Source organism: Archocentrus centrarchus, chromosome 5 (assembly GCF_007364275.1).
Source record: "Archocentrus centrarchus isolate MPI-CPG fArcCen1 chromosome 5, fArcCen1, whole genome shotgun sequence".
In the NCBI taxonomy this organism is placed as follows: domain Eukaryota; kingdom Metazoa; phylum Chordata; class Actinopteri; order Cichliformes; family Cichlidae; genus Archocentrus; species Archocentrus centrarchus.
The window spans coordinates 9029152-9049264 of NC_044350.1; the positions used below are offsets into that span (position 1 = coordinate 9029152).

Here is a 20113-nt window from a genome sequence, read left to right on the forward strand (position 1 = left end):
GCTGAGTCTGTATTCACACAATGTCCTCAACCTGAGCTACAATTACACTTATTGTGGCTCCAAAAAGAGATGTTTCAACAAGTTTTCAGTTACTGAGGATGAAAGCAAAGTGCAAAAAAACAAAACAAAAAAAAATCTGTACACAATTGTCTAATGGACTCTTTAATGATGTGCCTTTTCAATTCTATGCCAATTACTGAGAATCAGCAGGCAGCATAATGATGTGATCAAGACCTTTACACAGTACCCCTGTTTAAGTTGTCAGAATTCTTTTTTTTTTTTTTTAAAGTTTTTACGAGGTAAAGTGAAACCACATTAACAAGTATTTGAGAGTGAAACTAACATAAGCCACAACACAAATGACTCAAATGGGGGAGCAGTGTTTCTTCTATTCATGCAGCAGCAGTGGGCTGTGAAAGTAAGAAAACCACCAAAAAAATAAAATAAAAAAAGTTTAACTTAAATTAGAAATACAAATAAGTACAGAAGTAATGCTTTGATTTCCCACTTGGACATATTCAAATAAAAACTGTTACAACCAAAACTGGGTGTGAAAGCAATGATAAACAAAGATCAGCCCACACCACCACTGCCATGAAAAAGTACGTAGAGAAAACACTGGGAAGTCATAAGCATAATACAAGTAAATGCCATATTGTTTCCTCGAGGTGTTCTTTGGGCTAGGAGACTTTTATTTAATAGAAAATGTATATTTTGTATACATAAGGAGGTGAGTGCAGTATGTTTGTGTATAGTATTCTCAATAAGTGGGATGCTGTTTGTATGTTGGGCAATAGGGAATAACATAGTGAGCCATGGGAAAAAGGATATATAGACAAGGCAAGACAGGGTAGTGAGGGCAATGATGACCCCCTGAAGATCTTCAGAGTCCTCAGCAGCTGCAGGGCTCTGCTGACGCCTTGGCTCGCTCGTTTCTGTCCAGTTTAATTGGCTCGGGGAACTCGTTGTACAACTCCACCTCGGTTTCCTGAAATCAGACAAGGTAACCGGGTCTGTGTGGCTCTACAGCTCAAAGCTTTCACAGATGCTGATGTTTAAAACTAATTTATGTTGCACTTATATTGTCCTGCTGGCATCACCTTACCTGTTTAAGAGCATTGCGTGCAATAGTCTGGAAGGCCTGCTCCACATTGATTGCTTCCTTGGCGCTGGTTTCAAAATATGGGATGTTGTTCTTGCTCTGGCACCAAGCCTGTGCTCGCTTGGTTGTTACCTGAAACACAAAGGAGATGATGATGTTATAAAGCAAAAGACAATGATTTTTTTTTTTTTTTGGTTTGTTTAATCTGAGCTATTTTTATGATAAACCAATGGTTGTGCCCTCAAAAATTTCTAACCACTTTCCAGACATTTTCAGGGGCAATAAAAGATAAAGCGTCAGATAAATGATGTGACAGATATGGCACATTTAAATCTCAACTCACCTGTCTGTTCTCCAAGTCAATCTTGTTGCCCAGCACCACAAAGGGGAAATTCTCAGGGTCTCGTGGGCTGGCCTGGATCAAGAACTCGTCCCTCCAGCTGTCTAGGGTCTTGAAGGTGTTGGGTGCAGTGACATCAAACACCAGGACGCAGCAGTCTGCTCCACGGTAGAACGCAACGCCTAAGGACTGGAACCTCTCCTGACCTGCTGTGTCCCAAATCTAAGAGACAGTAATTTTTATGTTTACATGCTCCAAATAATTTGAAATAAAAAAAAAAAACACCTGTGAATATTTATAATGGTTAAAATTAACCACATCTCTAGTTGCCACCGTGTTAACAGTATTATTTTTATTTGATTTGAACTCAGTGATCTATCAGTGGTATTCATCAGGATACGCTGCTACAAGAAAAGTGATATAAATTGGACGGCATTTTACTTTTGCCCCTGATTTGAGTTTTGTTGCTTTTGTGAAGTTTCTAAGAAATAAAACAGGAACAAAAAGCTGTAGGTAAGCTTAAGTAATACTGCAAGGACTGTCAACATATCCAGCTTTGTTAATCAGTGAATGCCTAACTCTGATTTTGATCTTCACTTACCAAACCAAATATTCAAGGTGTGAATATCAATGTACATATAGACTTGATTATCTTATTTTTTGCATACACAGAGTTTCACATAATTTTCTCAGTGGTACCATAAAAAATGCAGTAAAATCAGCAGTCTTTTAAATATAAGACTAAACATTTCATTCAGTCTTCACTGAATGCAGCATTCTTGTGAGCATATTTTGGCAGTACCTGCATTGTGACAAGTCTGTCGTCCACCATTACTTCTTTCGTCAGGAAATCTGCACCTATTGTGGCTTTGTACTGGTTGCTGAACTTCTTATTCACATACTGATTCATCAACGAGGTCTTTCCAACTCTAGAATAAAGATTACAGAATATTTATCACATATTATGGGGAGAAACACATGAAACAAAGTCACCATAATGAACTGATTAGTAAAGTTTACAAAGCCTACTTATGCCTGCTGCTGTCTAATTTGAAGTGAACTATAATTCATATTTCTTTAGTACTGAGGCAGCTGCTCAGCATCACTTACCCCGAGTCTCCGAGGATGATGACTTTGAGTAGTACTTTCTTCCTTGACGTCATTGTGCCACAGCTGCGAAGACAAACAAAATTTTTATTAGATGGGGAGAAAAGTCAGCACCAGAAAAGCTCAAATGAGCTGGATAGGAATGAGACTGAATGCACCAAGTGCTCCTCTGTACTTGTCTTTTCTTCGATTTGAAAACAAAGAAAAATACCGTAAAAACAATGTGCTGCACTGCACTGTACCACGAGGCTCAAAATACAACAATGCAGTGTTGAGGCTGTTGATCTGAGCTGACATTTGTTTTTTTTTGTTATGCTATAAGGCACTCATTTTGTTCTATTTATAAAGCATATACACCATTCAACTGAATAAACTACATTGTTCCATTCCAAAGCAACCATTATTGTAGATTTATAAAGACGGTAACTGGAAAGCATGCACAGTTGCTCCAAAACCTACTGAATATTAATAAATTATGATGCATGCTCTGAGACCTGCATTTGCCCAAATGCACACTATTTATCTAAAAAATTTAGTTAATGTACAAGTCTGAATAAACAGTTCCTGTTTGTTAAATTTGGGGAAATGGGAAAATACATTATAGTTGTCAGCTCCCACTCCCATTGTTTAATCTGTGTTACAGGGTGTCACAAATCCAAGAGCCGCAATAAACACCCCACACCCTCCTGATCACGATGTCCAGTTTGGGTTTATTTTACTAAAATCCATTCGCCAAACATCCTCATGTTTGTAGCTGCTCAAGACATCACTGAGCATTTCCGACTTTGACCAAGTGTGCTACATAATAATAGCCACGTTCCACTGCTGTAATGACCAAAGTCCAAACTCAATTACAGATAGGCTTTATCATTCCAATCAGGTCTTACTTTTTATTATCTCGGAGACAGGACTGCTGAATGAAGTTACAGATCCTAATCACAAATCGCGCAGCGTTTCACACACCAACCCATTATGAAGACAAGTAGCCACGACTTCAGGCAAAACTAGCATAGCGCTGTCGGTGCGGCTCTCGTAATCTGTGCCCCATGACACTGTGTCAGGGACTGATCACATGGTTTCAAACACAGGACTAACGGAACCATGACTTGGCAAGCATGATGAGCAGAATAAGTACTTTGGTTGGATTCGGTGCACAGAGAGACAGAAGCCATCGATACGGATTCATCTGTGGACCCGGCTAACTGTAGTTATTTCCACTTTATAAACTGTAAGAGAGAGAGTCTTGTGCTTGCATTTAATCAAACGGCCATAAAGGCTTCAAACATATTTGCAAGGAGCTAGCGAGGCAGAATAAACATCACATTTAACACACCAAATGCTAAATCCTTAGGTGAGCAAATGTAACAAAACGATGAAGCTTGAAAACCGCGTCATTAATAAATACAAAATTATTCCAAAACAATGGAGACTGGGCGTTTCTTTCTCCTTTTTTTTCTGGAAGGGGGGGGCACAGTAACGACTAGCTACCACATCTGTGTCACTTCTGATTTTTTAGCTAACGTCTCATTCACTGCGCAAGCTTGATTAACCAACTTGAAACTTGTATACCGACAGCTGTTCTGCTACCATATGCTCTCAGTAAAACCGATAATCGGAGTCACCATAAACCAACCTGGGCAATGGTCCTTCAGCAAACAGATATCAAAAGTGGACTTTTCCTTTGCTTCGTCTGGAAGGCTAACGCACAGGCTAGCTAGCAGGCTAACGGCTCCTCCAAATGTCTGCCGTAAGAAAACACCGCGTACACCGCGCTGACAACTAAATTATTTCTGACAGCGAGCCCCTGAAATAACCCTTCTTATCAAAATCAATGCTGCCACTGCCAAATTATAACTCCCCTCGTCTAACGATCTGGTACAACAGTTTTCGTCCAGTTCCCGTTGACGCTCGCTTTTCCTGTCGAGCTAACGTGCTAGCTTCTAGCCGAGCTACGTTCACTTCCTCCAAAACAAGAACCGTCCGTGCGCGCTGACGTCACGCGCTCCCGTGATAGACCCCGCTAACATTGCTAACGTTTACACACTACATAAAAACATCATCACGGAAGGGCTTCGAGCTTCATATAACGTGCAAAACAGATGACCGTGATTATCACTCAAAGATGAAAATAAGGGCACTTATTCGCAGTATACATGATGATGATGATATGATTTTATCACGGAGTTTTCATAGTTACAAAGCTAAAATGCTCCGTCCAACCATGTCTTATGGGTGGTTCCTGACCCAGTTACCATAATGACTCTCTCAAATCTATTTTAAGAATTTCTGCTAAAAAACAGAAATAACTGTGCAGAACACGGATCAGAATGCAGCCAGTTCGTCTAACATTTCTGCTGCCAACAGGAAGCTGCTCGTTATAGTGTAATGGGTTTAATTACTAAGAGCCCTCCATTCACACAGACGATGTTTAAAATCACACCCCTTTTGCCGAAACCCGGGATCGAACCAGGGACCTTTAGATCTTCAGTCTAACGCTCTCCCAACTGAGCTATTTCGGCTTCAAAAATCGAGGAAGGATACAAAAACATTTAGTACTGTAATTTTTAAAATGAGAACGTTGATGTGTACAGCTGGGTCATAACTATACATGCACTCAGTGATATCACCACCTTTTTCACACTGTATTAAAAGCTTAGCTCAGACACATCATGCACTACTGCAACCAGTCAAAGGTCTAGTTGACAAACAAATGAAAAACCAAAAAAAAAACGGTGCTTGATGTGGAGAATTCTCAAAAACACTGAGGCCTGAGGAGTTTGAAGGCAAATTAGTGCCATAGGCTCTTAGTTATAGTCTTGATTTAGGGGGCAGCAGTGGCTCGGGGGCAGTGCAAATTATCTACTAATGAACAGGTTGGTGACTTGCTCCCTGGTGAAAGATACTGAACCCTGAATTGCCTCTGATACAGCCACTGGAGTGTGAATGTTAGACAATGAGCTTAGGTAGAGCAAAATGTGTTTGAATGAATACATGTGTGTGTGATTGGGTGAATAAGGCTTGTAGTAAAACACTTAGAGTAGCAGGAAAGCTACATAGTAACTGCAAATCCCTCTGAAACCCTATGCGTAACCTGACATGCACCTCCCTAGAAATGTAACTACACGTCTCATCTGCGCAGCCCACATCTATTGTGATTGGCCTGTTCAATACTGAAAAAAATACCTTTTTCCCCAGAGTTTTTGAATCACTGAGAAAATAAAAATCACTGTCTCAATATAAGGAATAATAATCTTAGGATCAATATAAGGACTTACATATCCCAGCAAATTCCTGGAGGGAGATTGCTGAAACTATTGGAATGGATATGAGGGAATGAATAAAGAAGAGGAAAAAATTAGAGGGACAAATATGTTTGCACGCCAAAAGCTGACCACAACAAAGAGCGAGGACCCAGGAGGGAAAAAAAGTCTCAGCATTTTAGTTGTTTCTGGCGGCTGGCACTGCAGGTAAAACAACAGGACACGATCACACAGTAATTAACACCAGCCACATACATAGGTTATTTTGTAGGCTGCAAAGCCCCAACACCGAAGCATCATTCCACCTTACCTGCATGTCTCTATATGTCTTTTTGCTGATACCTGCTTCTTGGCTCTTATATGTTTGAGATGTGATAAATTTTGTGCTACAGAGATGATGTAAATGGCAAGCTTAGTATTTCCCAAGGGACTGAACCAGGGACCTTTGAATCTTCTAACGTGCTCCCAACTGAGCTATTTCAACCACATAGATCACCATTATCATCACCACCAGTGTGGGTCAAATCAAGGAATACTGTGGTTTTAGGGAATGTGTAAAACTATACGTGCCATGTCTGTGTGGGGGTCATAAAATTACAAAAGCACCTGAGCTGCTTCAGTGACTGTGGGAAACACATTTAAGTACCACACATGCAGGGTGTGAATGCACAGACTACTTTGCAATAAGTACTGTTTGTGCTCTAAGTGTTAAGTAATAACGAATTAATATTGATAATCATGGTTTGATTACACAAGTGTTTCCATTCATATAGACAATGCTTAGAAACACGCAAAAGGATCAGACCAGTGACCTTTAGACCTTCAGTCTAACACTTCCAACTTTGGCTTTTAGCTGTGTGCATTTAGCCCTGTGACAGATTGCCTATCCAGGGTCTACCCCTAGGGCAGATGGGATAGGCTCCAGACCCCCCAGACCATGAAGTGGATAAGCAGAAAAAGATGGATGGATGGATGGATGATTATAAATGGTAGTTTTTAGGATTTTTTTTATGATACAGAAGTGAGGACAGTGTTTAACCATTGTAAAGTTATATATGGTTGAATAATAAATCCCGACAGTTCCAGAAAATTCTTTCCATTTCCACTTTCAAGAGAATATATTCAAATCATTATTTCAGTTATGTTTTCATGTCTTTGGGGAAATGGGACATTATATTGTGTGAAAACTGATGTTTTTCACCAACAACAAGAATTGTAAATCCTAGAAAGTAACCTCTGTCTGCTCTCTGACACAGTAATTATACACCAATCACCTATTTATTAATGTCAGATAGGCTATTTATACACTCTAAATAAATCTGTAGTTCAAAATTTGGTATGGACACTTATTACGAGGGGATTCTTGGTCAGGTCAAACCTTACCTGACGTACTGTCACGACTCTGCGAACGTTCAAAATGTTCCCCAACGATTGCCGAAACCCGGGATCGAACCAGGGACCTTTAGATCTTCAGTCTAACGCTCTCCCAACTGAGCTATTTCGGCTCATAAACCCACTTAAAGAGACCAATACACACAACGTGACTACAGACGGCTGCAAACAGGGTAAAGTTGTTATTTCAATGGTAAACTGTGTCGACCAACATGAGTGGGTCGGGAAAGGTCATTATGCAGAGAAAACAAAACCGTACAATTTTTCATTTAAAGTAGTTTTTGAAAGCCTCGCTCAGTGACGGCTTTTCTCTTTCGCCGACGCACTGCACGTTACAAAAGTGAGCGTAATCGCGTCATCACGCCGGCTTGAATGAGGCGTCATCCTTTCCGATGTAGAGCGGCACGGCGGCCTTTCTTTGCTGCTCTACATTTCCTCCAGTCTGTCCACATTATTTCAGCCAGTATCTTCTTATAACCATGACCCAGACGTCGCCGCTTTTCGCCGCCTGCCTGCTACTTCTGGTCGCTCTGAGTTCGCAGGTTTCGGCGGACGGTTTGGTGAACGAGGATGTGAAGCGGACCCTGGACCTGGGCACGCATCTGGCCAAGCTCACTGCCGAAATTGTACTATCCAACCAGGGAAACTCCGCCGTCCAGAGTTTTATACTGGCGGTGGAGGAAGACCTGGCTCCGCATCTGGCATACATCGGAGCCTCGGTGAGCTAAACATCAGTGAATTAAACGGCGCTAACAACTCCGCTTGTAACTGTCTAGCTAGCGTTAGCATGTTGGCCGTTCGGTAGCATCCGCCACAATATACGGGCTGTGCAAAAGCTTGATGCTTGCATGTGTTTGTATTTGTTTTTCTGAGATGCCAGCGGCAAACGTGCAGAGGTTAGTACCCTGCTACAGCATAAGGTTACAGCGGGTTCATTGAATGTATGGGAGCAAAGCTACTGGCTAGTATGAGATGCGCTATAGCGGACAATGAGCTCTGCAAGCTCCGAAGTCACACAGCCACATTTAGCTAACGATGGCAAGCACTGCTAATGTACTGCTAGATGCAGTGTATTCCCCACAGTTCCGGAAATTTTGTTAACTTGGCCAAGACTAGCCAAATTTATTTTCTATTGCCATGGATGCGGGTAACAATACGTTGACTTCCGCAGGGCACCACGCTCTGTCAGTGGCTGAATGACACGTATGCGCTGGGCAGCTCACTTCCGTGTGTGACTGCGCACGGGCCTGCCCCCTTCCACTATCAATGAAACGGTATAGTGCCGTGTTTGACAGAATAACGACATAGTAACAGAAATAATGAATTAAACACGATGCCTTCAAAGTGTTGTGGCGTTATAAAGCTCATATCGCGCTACTACAAGAAGAATATCCTCTCACAGCCATGTTTTCACAGGTGAAGGGTGATGAAGAGGAGGATGGCACACTTGAAGTACAGCAGACAACAGTTAATGGCCAAAGGTGAGAGATTATATGATGAAAACACACTGCAGAACTGGTGCATTTGAAACACTTTTTTTCCTGGATATTGTAATAATGATTATTTTGATCAATACTCATGGCACGGTTTCTTAACTTTTTTTTTTTTAACTCATGATCTTTAGAAGCCTTTGAACTGGCTGGGGTATTTACAAGTGGAATGGCTTGAGTACTGTGCAAAAGTTCTGAGTCACCCCTCATTTCTAGACTTTCTTATAATTTTAAAAGTGGTCTGGAGCAGTAGTTCTCCAGGCTTATAATTATCTGAAGGTGTTTCTTTGGACATTGGCTGCTTTTTCACTCATTTTCAGTCCAATCCTTGTACCTGACCATTTTAAGAGGAATTTTTTTTTGTTTGTTTGTTTTACGCCACTTAACACTCACTCTGACACTGTGGCTCATTCAAAAAAAGGGCACCAAACTCAAGGGACGAACCAGTGTTTTGGCTACATATAACAGACAACTTAGCAAAGAACCAGTTTTAAATTTTATATTTAGGCACTTTGATACTGGCAGCCTGTCATGTTGTCATGTCATTTGTTCCCATTAATTTTGTTGAATCTATGAAAAAAAAGCCAAAGTTAACACATTGACAGGAATAAAATTGTATTTTTGCACCAACAAGGTGATTCCCAAAGAGCTATTAGCAAAAATCTTGGCATTATCTTGACATCGTGTGCAATGTGTCCTTTAAGAGAGAGTCTACAGACATCTGTAAAACATAATGTAGGCTCTGTCATTGTTTGCCATCTGGAAAGCATCTGATTGGCAAGGGCTTAATTTTTTTTTTTTTTATGGTACAACAATGATCCCAAACACACTGCCAGTGCAGTAAAAGCATACCTGGAAGGGACGCTGTCAGTCATGGATTGGCCTCCCCAGAGCCCGAACCCCAGCATTATTGAAGCAGTGTGGGATCATCTTGACAAAGATGATCTCATATATAAATGATTTATTTATATAGCGCCAAATCACAACAAACAGTCGCCTCAAGGTGCTTTATACTGTAAAGACCCTACAATAATTAGAAATTGAACAGTTTTTGCCTTATGTACTGCATTCATATGTATGTTTTCACATGTTTCAATACATCACAGCACCTATTTTCCTGGCAAAGTGTAAAGACATGAGGGGTGACTCAAGACTTTTGACAGGATAAGTCGTCTTTTAGGGAGTGGCTACAGCTACCATTGTAAAGTGGTGTGTGCTTAATTTAATGTGTAACAGTCATTTTATTTTGGTTGTCCTGTTTTTGTAACTGTAAGTAAAATAAATTTTGATCAACTGCCCTGTAATATTGGGCAGTATCTCAAGTAAGAGTGTCAGTTATGATACAACTTTAGTGTAGGGAGTTATTCCTAACTCCTGCAATTTAAAAAAAACAAAAAACAAATAGTTTATGTCCAGTGACTTTTATTATGAAATAAAAGGATTTGAGCATAAAACTGAGCTTGGTAACTTGTTCGTAGTCTTTTGATAATTTTGTTAAGATTATGTATGTAATATAAAATTTAGAGGGAAAAAAATTTCTCTAGAGTTCTTTTCAAGAATCTAAAGATGAATTCCTGCAAATTGCATCTCCTGAGAATCTGGTATGTTCCATCAAATATATTTTACCTCCTCTCTGTCATCTGGTTCTGTAACAGTGGGGAGTTTTACAAAGTGCAGCTGCCCTCCAGTTTGGCAGCAGGTGCCCAGCTGAAAACCAAGGTGGAGATGACATTCAGCCACGTCCTGAAGCCCTTCCCCACACACATCACCCAGGCTGAGCGTCAGCTGGTGATTTTCCAGGGGAACCACTACTTTTACTCCCCGTATCCCACCCGCAGCCAGACCACACGTGTCCGCCTTGCCTCCAAGACTGTGGAGAGCTACACCAAGCTGGGCAACCCCAGCAAAACTGATGAGATTATCGAGTATGGACCCTTCCGGGACATTGCTCCGTTCAGTGAGGTACTGCTCTGATCAGATTTCACTAGCTTCAAGCGAAGCTGCAAAGCAGCCGCTAATTAATTTGCTGTTTGCATGTGTTCTCTGCTGTTCAGGATACAATGAAGATCCATTATGAAAACAACACACCCTTCCTCACCATCAGCAGCATCACTCGTACCATTGAGGTGTCTCACTGGGGCAACATTGCTGTGGAAGAAACCATCGACCTGAGGCACACCGGAGCCATCCTGAAGGGCCCCTTTTCACGTTATGATTACCAGCGCCAGTCAGACAGTGGCATCTCATCTGTCAAGTCCTTCAAGGTTTGTTTGTTGTAGACACCGACTGCTGTCATCTGACCTTCCACAGTTTCTAATAATCACATCCTTTCTCCTCACTAGACTATCCTCCCTGCCTCGGCACAAGACGTTTACTATCGAGATGAGATTGGCAACATCTCCACCTCCCACCTGCAGGTTCTGGATGACTCAGTGGAGGTAGAGGTTAGGCCTCGTTTTCCTTTGTTTGGAGGCTGGAAGACTCACTACATAATTGGCTACAATCTGCCTAGTTACGAGTACCTTTACACATTGGGTGAGTTGATTTTTGATAATCTGTTTTGAACCTATTCTGTGCGCAACAATCACTTTATTAAACACTGAATCCCTAGATGGCATTAGCTTATATGTTGCAACATTGTATGTTCCAGGTGACCAGTATGCATTGAAGATGAGACTAATTGACCATGTGTATGATGACCAGGTCATTGATGAAATGACTGTGAAAATCATCCTGCCAGAGGGAGCCAGGTCAGTGTTTGCAAACGAATCTAAAGTATCCCTCTTTGAGGAGAGAGAGTATACAGGGCCTGATATTTATTTTCCCTTTACATCGCTGACTTGTCTTTCAGGAACATTCATGTGGACACACCTTACAAAATCAACCGCATGCCTAATCAGCTGCACTACACATATCTGGACACTTTTGGACGACCAGTGCTGGTCGCCACCAAGAGCAACCTGGTTGAGCAGCACATTCAGGATTTTGTGGTAAGATCCACTGTAGAAAGAGAAGAATCCATGCAGGTTGTCTCACCATCAAGTTTGAGGTTATTTAGGTCAGAAGTGGCCTCATTTTGGGGGTCTTCTCTTTGTAACTAGGCAATCAGTGATTGGAGCCTGGCGCCCTTTATTGGTAGGCATTATCATCAGGGCAAATGTGCGACGCCACAGTTAACGTAAAATTGGAGGCTCTTGTGCCAGATTTGCTGCTTCATCTTTGAGTTTATAATTCATAAATAAGCCTCCGCTGACGTCCATCTCTGCTGATGCTGGCATGGCGGTGACGCCTATATACATGTTTATTATTAGCCACATGTTCAAATATGTTCAGATCATCTGAAGAGCTGTAGACAGTTGTTTTTGTTTGTTTGTTTTTCTGGTTTCGACAGATGTTAGAACACACGTGTACGCACTGAATACTTTAACATAATTCTTCACAACAGCAAAGTTTTACGCATTGATTTAATTATTTCAAAAATATCAAGACCTTGGCCTTATTAGGCTGACCTAACAGGTGTGTGAATGTGCTGAGCGGTAAAATATTGATTGCACAATACATTGGCTATAGAATGAAGACGCCACTGGCATTTAAACTATTTCCACATAAGCTTCATTTGCATCATGTAATTCTCTGTGCCACCCTCTCTCCTGATTACCAGGTTCATTATAACTTCAACAAGATCCTGATGCTGCAGGAGCCTCTCTTGGTTGTAGGTGCTTTCTACATACTCTTCTTCACTGTCATCATTTATGTACGTCTGGACTTTGCCATCACAAAGGTATGAAAACACCTTTCTGGTTGATTTTTACCTGAAGCTCTCCTTGTGAAGCAGCTAGTCTGCACAAAACTATATTTATTTTATATATTTACTATATTTATTCTGTTCATTTCTCTCTATTTTCCTTGTCTTTGCTCAGGATCCAGCGGCTGAGGTTCGCATGAAAGTGGCCTCCATCACAGAGCAGGTGCTAACCCTGGTCAACAAACGTCTGGGCCTATACCGCCACATGGACGAGGTGGTCAACCGCTACAAGCAGTCCCGCGACACAGGGGCGCTCAACAGCGGTCGGAAGACTCTGGAGGCCGACCACCGCACTCTCACCAATGAAATCAGCTCACTGCAAGCCCGCCTCAAAGCAGAGGGGTCTGACCTGGCCGATAAGGTGAGTGATTTGGAGGTCGTGAGTGAGAAAATTTACTTTTTCATCATTGGGATGTGCAGCAATAGTGCCTTATCACTTTGTGTCGTCAGGTCGGAGAAGTGCAGAAGCTGGACGGCCAGGTGAAGGAGCTGGTGTGCCGCTCCTGCCAGGAGGCGGAGCGACTAGTGGCGGGCAAAGTCAAGAAGGAGGCCTACATCGAGAGCGAGAAGAATCTGGCCATCAAGAGACAAGATTTCGTCAGCCGCATCGACAGTCTGCTGGATGCCCTCTAAACCACAATACACTGACAGGCACCCCTGCCGCCCAACGTATTTGTATGAGAATTTCACAAAGTGGCTCATGCTCACACATTTTTATTTTACCATCTTAAAATCAAGACATGGACTGTGAACACCGGCTCTTACGGTAGTGATGGGTTTATCCAAACACTTGTGCCTTGTGATAAACTTAAAGTCACTGCGTGCTCAGCTCTAGAGCAGCTACATCCCAACTTTTTGCTTTTTTTGTTGGTTTTTCAGTGGAGCTAATCTTAAACTTTGTCACATGTCATAGATTTGTTCTTCCTCTTCATGTTCAAATCTGTCCTTTTTTTTTTTTTTTTTTTTTTAAAAACCCCCCACCACTCTGAACTATGTATGTATGGCTAAGGGACTGTTTTTGAAATGTGTAACTGATGGGCCCGAGGGTTTTCAGTCTCCCGTCTTTACTCGTATACTGTACTTTAAAACTGAATCATCTCTAACTTTTAAGTTTGAAGATGATCGTTTTTTCATTTTTGTTTGCAAACTTGTTTTACATTTGCATTTTTATTTACTCTCTCCTGCCTGACGCGTGTTTGGAGAAATTTGAAGCTCTGATTCTGTCATCCCAAAATGCTTGTTTTAGGTGTCCCTCAGTCATATTTTCTACAATTTTTTTGTTGGTGCAAATTGTTTTTTGACTGTGAGATTAAAAAAAAAAGGAGATTTGTTTGTATGTAAGACATCTAAAGTGGAAAACGCACTTGTGAAATGGGCAGTAATATGGAAAGCTGTCAAATTTGAAATAAAGGTTTGAGGAAGTCATTCTTCAGCATGTTTCTGATTAAGATGATGGGGAAGCGGCCTGGTTTTGACTGGCGTACGAGCTCTTTGGGAAAGTAGTACTCTTGGTTCATCAAAAGGGGGTGTACTTGTGTCAAGGACCACCACATAACCATACATTTTTTACAAAACCATATTGCACTACATTTTGGAACTGCTTGTGCCTTTTAATACTGAAGAAACAGAGTGTGCCATCCTGACATCATCAAAACAAGAAAAAGACACTTTTACACACTGACTAGTTCTTTTAAAACTGGCACCTCAGAGGGAATTTCCTGCTCATTGTTGCATTCCTTGGTTCAAACTAACCCCACCTATGGCCTTCTACCCAGTCAGCAGAGAAGTTGACCTGCCTCAATCACAGTCTGAGCTCAGGACAAACATAAGGGTCAGTCTGAGGTCATCGCTTTCCCTCAGAGGTCACCAGGGGTCCTGGCAGGTCATTTCCTCCTCTATAATAACAGCCCAGTTCCCCTCACAATGACAGTGTGCGCATATTGTATGTGCCATACAATAATCATTCTGAAAATACACAGCAGGGAGAAAGCAAAGACAATGTCTGTTAGCACTGATGCTCGGTGCTGGTGAAAGGCCACACAATAGCATTTTTGTTTGCGTGTTTGTACTTGAGTGGAGATTTGGAGCAGTCAGAGTTCAGAGAGCTGCAGAGTCTCATTCTCACAGCAGCGCACACGCACACACACACACGTCCACCTCAGCGCCAGAGACTGCGCTGAACAAACCGCTGAGCTCACGTCTGCTTTCCGCTTCTATGATGCTGTCGCTTAAGATGGAATTGATGATTTTTTTTATGTGACAGTGGTAAATAACATTGAGACCTTAAACTCTGAGAACAGATTAATGTCTGTGAAAATACACCCACTAACCAGTTTATTAGGTACACATGTTCACCTGCTCGTTAACGCAAATGCCTAATCAGACAATCACAAGGCAGCGACTGAAAACAACCTGTTGCTAAATTCAAATTGAGCATCAGAATGGGGAAGAAAAGTGTTTTAAGTGACTCTGAACGTGACATGGTGGTTGGAGTGAGAATTTCAGAAATTGCTGATCTACTGGGAGAAAATATCCAGTGAGCAGCAGTTCTCTGGGTGAAAATGCTTTGCTGATGTTAGAGGGCTTAAATCTTCTCAAACTGGTTACTTGAGCATGATGATGAGTTGAGTGTACTCAAATAGCCTCCACAGTCACCAGCTCTCAATCCAACGGAGAACCTTTGGGATGCGGTGGAACAGGATATTCGAGTCTTGGACCCACAGCAGACAAATCTGCAGCAACTGTGCAATGCTGTCGTGTCAATAGGGACCAAAATCTCTGAGGAATGTTTCCAGCACCTTATTGAACATCTGCCACAAAGAAGACACTTCTGAACTCAAAAGGCAGTCCAATTAGGTACCAACGAGGTGTAACAAATGAAGTGACCAGTGAGTGTACTTTCTTTAGTAAATACAGAGTCTGACTTAATCTGTAAGTTCTCTGGAAAACCCCGTGTTGGAGACTAATATAAATGCAGTACCTATTTTACAATGAATGACATCAACATAATTTATGAGTTGCAAATTAAACATTAATATCATTTACTTACTTTTATGGAGTTATGAACTTTTAAAGTGATTTAGTCTGAAAGAGAGTTTCAGAATAAATCCATAGGAAAAACATATCAGTATAAATGTTTTTTGAATTTTCAGCACTTGTTCATTTGAACTACTGGGTTAACTTAATAGATTTGATTTGTATTCATTACATTAAAATATGCAATTTAAAGTTATTATCCCGACATGAAGTGATGAGAAGATGGATTTGGGGTCAGGGACTGCAGAGATAGCAGTGAAAGCTCTTAATTTAGGCCTTATTATGGATCTCAATTTGACATTTAAATCACACATTGAACACCTCGTGTCCAAAGTGAGATTTAAACTATGGATTTTTTTCTTTTATTTGTTGTTTTGTTAAGAAATAAATTCTGTTTCACTTGATTTCTGGAACTTTTCTTTTTAATCTTTATTGGATTACAGTGATCTGCTCTTTATAAATGCACCTGACTCACACCTAAAGAACTTAGATACCAATGTGCTTTACATTTGATTGCCACTCTTCTCTCTATGCTGCTGCTTTTCTATATGTCTGCAGATTCTCCCACCGGTTGGTACACATATGTGTAAAAATCATAATCAATATGTCCTTTGGTCTCACAAATACTTTGCTGTGTTTGCCCTCAGAGTTAAAACAAAATTAGACAAAAAAAAATCTTTCAAATACTGTACTGTGCAAAGGTCTTGAGTCACCCCCTCAATTCTTTCTATTTTGCTAAAAATTGGTGCAGCAATTTATTTTAACATGGCCAAACATACATGGAAATACAGCATATAATGCAACAAAAAAAAGGAAAAAAAAGAGTTTACACAATTCTAATGAGCTGGAAAGTCCATATTTGTATGAACACCTTTATTCTTCAACAGCTGAACTCTCTTAGGCAGCTTTCTGTAATTTCTTTAAGTAGTCTTACAGTTTTCCAGGCTTCTTGAAGGATATTCAAAGCTCTTCTTTGAATGTTGGCTGCCTTTTGTTCCATTGTCTGTCAAAATGGTCCCACACTGCTTCAGTAATGTTGAGGTCTGGGCTCTGGGGAGGCCAATAATGACCAATCCAAATCAGATGCTTTCCAGATGGTATTGCATGGTGGATCAAAATCTGATGGTACTTTTCTGTGTTCATAATTCCATCAATTTTGACAAGATCTCCAACACCACTGACTGAAATGCAACCCCAAATCATGACAGAGCCTCCACCATGTTTTAGCAATAACAACCCTGAATTCACACACTCACCCACTCTAACTCTGTAATACCCGCATCTCAGTGCAATATTTATATTATTCATACTGAACAATATCTATCGTGCCTATAATGTGCAATATTCATTCACCAAAGTGCAATACTCACCCACTGTACATCACATTTATATGTATATATTTATCTAGTTATTTTATATATTCTATTCTATTTTATATATTTATGTGTGGACTTTCTACAGTGTGATGAATAAAGGGTTTCTATTCTTCTATTCTATTCTATTTTACAGACAGCTGTAGACACTCACTGTTGGATCTCTCTCCCAACCTCCTCCGTACATATTGACAATGATTTGGATCTAAAATTTCAAATTTGGATTCATCACTCCATACCAAGTGTGGCCACTGATTTTTCAGTCCAGTTCTTGTGTAACTTGGCATACCGCAGTGTTTTCTCCCTGTTTCTCTTCTTTAAGAATGGCTTCTTGACAATCACCCCGAGACCATTTCTGATGAGGCTTCAGTGAACAGTAGATGGATCACCTGAAAGGCCAGATGCATGAAAAAGCAGCCAATGTCCAAAGAAAAACTTTGAAAGACCTTCAGAAAGCCCTGAGAACTAATGCTCAGCAACCACTGTGAAAATTACAAGAAAGTCTGTCTCCTTGGAAGCAAAATATAAAGAAATAAGGGGTGACTCAAGACTTTTACACAGTACGGTATGCTGCACCTTTTTCCTGGGATAATCTGCAGAAGAGCCTGAAAGTATGAGAGCTGGTTACCATGGGGGGAGTTAGAGTCAATTTTAAAGGACATATTATTTGATCAATGTGATTGCTTTTAAAATTGCACTAAAATTTTATTCCTGCAACTGCACCGCATATGATCTGACTGAAAGAGACATTATTGAATGTGGCTGCAGCTTCATGCTTGTGTCAAACACGAGTCTGTTAATGTGTTTGCTTCCCTGCATGGCTGTTTCATTGTCTTATTGTGGCTGATTGGAGGCCTTTCAGTCTTTTCAGTTCTGGGCCAGGATATGATTACCGGTCACAGAAGAGCTGCGGTTTATCTGTTGGTGTAAACTGAGCAAAATACTGTTTAAACCGGAATTCATGTGCAGCACTGTATCCTGATGTGGCAAACCGTGTGTTTGTGTGTGTGTAAGTGTGTGTGTGTGTGTGTTTGAGGTGGATGGTGGGGTTTGTGCAGGGTGTTGGACTGGTTGGGCCATGTGGTTGAGCTGTCATTGGTCCCCCTCAGGCATGGAGTTGATTATTATCTTCCTTTCTTGAAGTAATGATGCAGAGTGTGTTCATTCTTTTTCTGTCAGAAATAATGAATATGCAAAAAAAAAAAAAAATGTGGAGTCAAACTAGATATCAGTTGAAGAGGTAATCCACAAGTCCCAGGCCTTGTGACGTGGTGGTGATTGATTACATTGAGGGCTCACCTGCAGTACTCTCCCTCTTAATCTTTCTTGCTCTCAAATACACACACACACGATTACACACTCACACAAAGGGAGAGCGGCAGAAGTCACCAGTCAGGGAACAATATCCTGCTCAGAGGACCCTTCACAGCACACTCTCATAAATCACTGAGACAGAGCCACCACCCTCACTGTCAGCATGTTATTATGCACACACTCTCAGGTCCACGCTCCTCACGACATACATTCATTCAGTTCATCCAATCCTGCTACTCAGCCATAAGGGGATGTCATCAAAAAGAAGAAATATGAGTCAAATCTAAACGCAAAACTCCCCCTCAAACACACACCTCAGCTGCACTGATTCCCTCTGGCTCCGCTTAAAACACACTTTTTTACAACGGGAGCTCTGTGTCCCACTCTGCCGCGGCCCTCTGCACCAGCCATTCCTCAGTGACAGGGCGCTGGGACGAGGGGATGAGAGGCTCTGAAGGGCGAGGTGAGGAGTGGATGAAAGCCCCCGCGGCTCAAGTCCCAGGGCTCTGCGTCCTGTGCAGGTGGCAGGTGTGATGTGGCCGGGTGCAGAAGCGTGAGGGTGAGGAAGAGGAGGACAATGAAGGCGTCTGTAGCCCTCGTTGCAGCTGCAGGAGGCGGGGAGGAGCGAGGCTGACAGATATGACATTCAGACAGAGGAAGGGAAGGACAGTGTAGGGAGCGCAGAGATGGAGATGGGACTTCAAACAGAGGATTGGGGAGACACATTCTTGTCTGGTATGGAGAAGGTGGGGACGGAGGGACGGCAAGAAAGACGGATGGCACAAAAAAAAAAAAAAAAAAACCCTGCAAGAACCCCAAAGTTCACCGCTGTGTTCCTCTTGCACGGATGTTTACACCACGCACGCTTTCACTCAAAGGCTCTGCCTATATCTCTGTGCATATTGATGTCAGCCTCCCTCTCTGTATGGATTTGTATTGATGAGACAGTAATCCTCTTCCCTTGCCGTCCTTATGTGCAACTGTCCACAGCTCCCACTAAGACCCACTGATCTCTGCCACATGGCGCTCCATCAAAGCACCGATGGTCATGCCTCTCAGGGCAAGTTTTTGGCAAAAAACGTGCCCATGTATCTCGTGTATGTCCCTCAGTGCACGGGGATAAGCTGCAGATGAAGGCCTAACGCTACTTTGTATCATCTTGGATCACATGAAGACAAGTGAAACAAAGCTGCTCTCTGTTAAAAAACACTCTCGTCTGAGCGCGTGCACAGACACACACACGTTTCCTACTTTCTCTATCAGACCTGATTAGAGTGACAGGGGCACTTCCCATTGGCTGTGAGAGTGGCCTTCTCCTTCCCAGGGCAGCCAATTTCCCCTACTCCAGAGCTGATAGGAAACTTTGATTGTCCACTGAGCTCAGAAGAGACAAAGAGATTTTTCCTCTTGCAATCCACATATCACTCCATCAAATCTCTTCCTACAACACCCCCCCCCCCCCCCCCCCCCCCCCCCCCACACACACACACACACACCTACACATTTACTTTCTCCTCCTTTCCCACATCATCTCTCTGTCTTGAATTTTGATGCTTAATTTACGTGAAAACCAAACTCACTTTCTGTTGTGGGCTCCAGATTGCGAGTCCATTAAACTGGCACTGACTGCTTTGATGGGCAGGAAGTTTCACTTCATGTGGTGACATCTGCATCCTGTGACACAATCCTACCCTATGTACACGATTTACTCTCTCAGCTTACCACTGTCCCCTAATAGCAGTCCACTCATTTGTGAGCACAGGCGGATGCGACCGACGGCATTTGCATACTGGTATGTGTGCACGGTGGGTGTGAAGTGAACCCAGAATGAGCAAGGGGTCAAAAAATGTGGAGAGAACCAGCAGGAAACAGCTCCCCCTTTCTCTCTCTCTCC

The 20113-nt window shown here is 41.9% G+C and overlaps 2 protein-coding genes and 2 non-coding genes across 5 annotated transcripts; 1 reads left to right on the forward strand and 3 right to left on the reverse strand.

The window, feature by feature from the left end:
• Positions 1 to 270: 270 nt before the first annotated feature.
• Positions 271 to 4531, reverse strand: rab7a (RAB7a, member RAS oncogene family). 2 transcript variants are annotated; one of them, XM_030728880.1, is made up of 6 exons: positions 4183 to 4531; positions 2553 to 2615; positions 2245 to 2371; positions 1446 to 1664; positions 1106 to 1234; positions 271 to 988 (listed from the first exon to the last, which is right to left on the reverse strand). In XM_030728880.1, the coding sequence occupies exons 2-6, from the start codon at positions 2603 to 2605 to the stop codon at positions 893 to 895; spliced, it is 624 nt and encodes a 207-aa protein (XP_030584740.1). In that variant the 5' UTR covers positions 2606 to 2615; positions 4183 to 4531; the 3' UTR covers positions 271 to 892. The 2 variants fall into 2 exon arrangements, with proteins under 2 accessions (XP_030584740.1, XP_030584741.1); XM_030728881.1 differs by lacking the exon at positions 4183 to 4531 and adding an exon at positions 3437 to 3585.
• A 464-nt stretch (positions 4532 to 4995) lies between these two features.
• On the reverse strand, positions 4996 to 5068 carry trnaf-gaa (transfer RNA phenylalanine (anticodon GAA)). Its single transcript has one exon. It is a non-coding gene; the product is annotated as a tRNA-Phe (tRNA).
• Positions 5069 to 7241: 2173 nt separating this feature from the next.
• On the reverse strand, positions 7242 to 7314 carry trnaf-gaa (transfer RNA phenylalanine (anticodon GAA)). The gene has a single exon. It is a non-coding gene; the product is annotated as a tRNA-Phe (tRNA).
• A 251-nt stretch (positions 7315 to 7565) lies between these two features.
• Positions 7566 to 13928, forward strand: rpn1 (ribophorin I). The gene is made up of 10 exons (XM_030730036.1): positions 7566 to 7920; positions 8618 to 8682; positions 10347 to 10653; positions 10746 to 10955; positions 11034 to 11226; positions 11342 to 11441; positions 11543 to 11681; positions 12353 to 12472; positions 12612 to 12857; positions 12947 to 13928. Exons 1-10 carry the CDS (start codon positions 7681 to 7683, stop codon positions 13127 to 13129), a joined length of 1803 nt encoding a protein of 600 aa, XP_030585896.1. The 5' UTR covers positions 7566 to 7680; the 3' UTR covers positions 13130 to 13928.
• Positions 13929 to 20113: the final 6185 nt, after the last annotated feature.